We start from the raw sequence: 2,770 nt of genomic DNA on the forward strand, positions 1-2,770 counted from the left end.
TTTTAGCGAGGAATCTCCGGCCCTATTCCCTTCCCGATGGATGAAGGTGAAACACATGTCTCGTTGGCGCTTGAGGGTTGCAAGCCGCGCCATCACGCGGCTAATGTGGGCCGGTCCCCAGCTTGTGCCATTGAGGAGCTTGACCACTTGTTGTGCGTCCGATTGAACCCAAATAGGTCGATTGAATTCCAAGGCGAGGGACAGCCCAAGTTGGACGGCAATAAGCTCCGCTTCAAGGGCCGAGTGAGCCGCAAGCGGGGAGGCAAATGCTGTAAGCATTTTGCCCTTGTGATCTCGGATAATTCCTCCTCCCCCCGGCTTTATCCGACGCTTCCATGTATGCACCGTCGGTGTTGAGCTTGATCCAGGGATCATCCGGCGGGTACCATTTGATTGCCAATGCGAGAGGCCTAGTTCTCCTTGGCTCGGCATGGCTTGGGATAGTGATTTTGAGGCGAACTCCTTTCCAATGCTTCATCTTGTAGATTCCGTTGGCCATACTATTTCTGATGAAGACTTGTACTTGCCAAACCACATTGAATGGCTTAAATTGCGCCGATTGATGGCGGCTCCTATTCCGTTCCGCCCAAATGAACCATAATATAAGATACGGCATGACCCGACTGAGGTGTTCCTTGCCGGGTTGCTGGATTCTCCGTGCCCAGACTTCAAGCCTTTCTTTGATAGTGCCATTGATCCGGAGGGGTGGTGAAGATCCCTCAAACCAGGAGTCAAACTCCCTCCATACCCCGCGTTCTCCATCCCCTTGTATGAAGAGATGTTGGAGGGATTTGATCCCCGGTCTATGTGGGCAGCATTGGCATTTGGACGCCAATTCCATTCTTCTCCACTGCAGCTTTGTATCCACCGGGATGCGGTTGGACAGGAGTCTCCATACAAAGATAGCAATAGAGGACCTGAGACCCGCTTTCCAAATGTCATCGAGGCCCTGGACGATCGGCCTTTCGGTTCGAAAGGTCTCCCATGTTGTAGCTAGCGAGAACTCCCCATTATGTGATAACCTCCATCTCGGAACATCCGGCCCCTCCGAAATGATTGGCGTGTCAAGAATCTCCCGGACGATGTGTTGTGCAAGGCAGGCTTGCGCTTGGAGAATCCGCAGCTTGGCTTCATTCCAAGATCCATCTATAATGTAGTCAGCAACATGAACAAGAGGGCCTCCCCTATCATCGAGACTAAGTTCCCTCAAAGGAACCTCTCCAAGCCATAAATCATCCCAAAATAAAATCTTTCCTTCTCCCACCACCCATCGAATGTGCGGTTGTGCCTGCGCCCGAGCCTTCAAAAGCCTCTTCCAGGTAGGGCTACACCTCCCCGAGGCTCTAGCTGTGAGTGGGGACGCCTTATGGCAATATTTAGCCATCATGTACATAGCCCAAAGGGAGTTTTGTTCCCTGAACATCCACCATAATTTTATATTAAAGGCACGTAAGACCTCCTTGATCTTCCGAATGCCCAAGCCCCCTTCGGCCGTGGGTAGGCAAACCTGGTCCCATCCTATCCAGTGCGTCTTTTTCTTTTCATTGCTCGACCCCCAAAAGAAGCGAGCCACTTGCTGATCTATTTGCTTGAGGGCGTCGCCGGTTGGCTCGATAGCTTGAAAAATATGTAAGGGGATCGCCTAAAGTGTGCTTTTTATCAAGGTGAGTCTCCCCCCAATGGAGAGGTGCCGATGAGCCCACCCAGAGATCCTAGCCGAGATTTTGTCTCGAAGGAACATGAACATATTCGTGCGCTTCACCCCTCGGTAAATAGGGACTCCTAGGTAAAGGAAAGGGAACGTACCTCGGGAGAAGCCTCCTTCACTTTGGATTATGTTTGGTCGTCATGAGCCTCAGAAATGTAGAAGTTGCTCTTGCCGAGGTTGATTTGGTGTCCGGACACCTCGGCATAATGATCAAGACATGCACGAAGCCTCCGGAGGGGGTTCACGGCCGCTTGCGTGAAGATGATGATGCCGTCCGCATAGGCGAGGTGGCTGATCTCCATGCTGCCTCGAGTTGCTTTGAATGTCATATCTTTGTTTCCGAGGATACGTTTATCAAGTGATCTCGAGAGATAATCAGCAGCAAGGACGAAGAGGGCGGGGGAAATGGGGTCCCCTTGCCTAAGCCCACGAGTGGATTTGAAGAAACCCGCCGAGGCTCCATTAATAAGAATCGAGAACCAGCATGTCCCAATGCACCTTTCGATGATCGCCACCCATGGCTCAAGGAAGCCCATTTGCTTGAGGATTGTTAGGAGGAACGGCCATTGAACCCGATCATAGGCCTTAGCCATGTCAATCTTGATAGCAACATTAGGGGCAGGTGTACTTCTTTGGAGCTCATGAAACATCTCCTGTGCAAGAAGCACATTGTCATTGAGTAGCCTCCCTTCGACAAACCCTCTTTGATTCGGTGCGACAATATATGGAAGGAATGAGGCGAGCCGCCTCGTGAGGACTTTAGTAATCACCTTGTTGATCACGTTACACAAGCTAATGGTCCTATAGTCTACCCAAGTCTCGGGTATAGGCTTCTTGGGGATGATTACGATACTCGTGGCCGTGAAACTTCGGGGAAGGAAAGCCACACCAAAAAATTGCCTAACCGCTTCCACCACGTCTGGTCCCACAATGCCCCAACAAGCTTGGAAGAACAAAGTCGAAAAGCCATCCGGGCCGGGCGCACTATTGGCCGAGATATCGAAAACCACTCGTTTCACCTCATCCGCATCCGGAGGTTTGGGGAGGTCCGCCAGTTGCTCC

The 2,770-nt window shown here is 51.5% G+C and overlaps 1 protein-coding gene across 1 annotated transcript; it reads right to left on the reverse strand.

The window, feature by feature from the left end:
* Positions 1 to 232: 232 nt before the first annotated feature.
* Positions 233 to 1,384, reverse strand: LOC121786722. Its single transcript, XM_042185350.1, has one exon. It carries the CDS (start codon positions 1,382 to 1,384, stop codon positions 233 to 235), a length of 1,152 nt encoding a protein of 383 aa, XP_042041284.1.
* Between the last annotated feature and the right edge of the window lie 1,386 nt (positions 1,385 to 2,770).

Source organism: Salvia splendens, chromosome 22, assembly GCF_004379255.2.
Source record: "Salvia splendens isolate huo1 chromosome 22, SspV2, whole genome shotgun sequence".
Lineage (NCBI taxonomy): Eukaryota > Viridiplantae > Streptophyta > Magnoliopsida > Lamiales > Lamiaceae > Salvia > Salvia splendens.

Coding starts and splice junctions, on each gene's coding strand:
- LOC121786722 (XM_042185350.1), bottom strand. CDS start 1,384: ATGGCTAAATATTGCCATAAGGCGTCCCCACTCACAGCTAGAGCCTCG.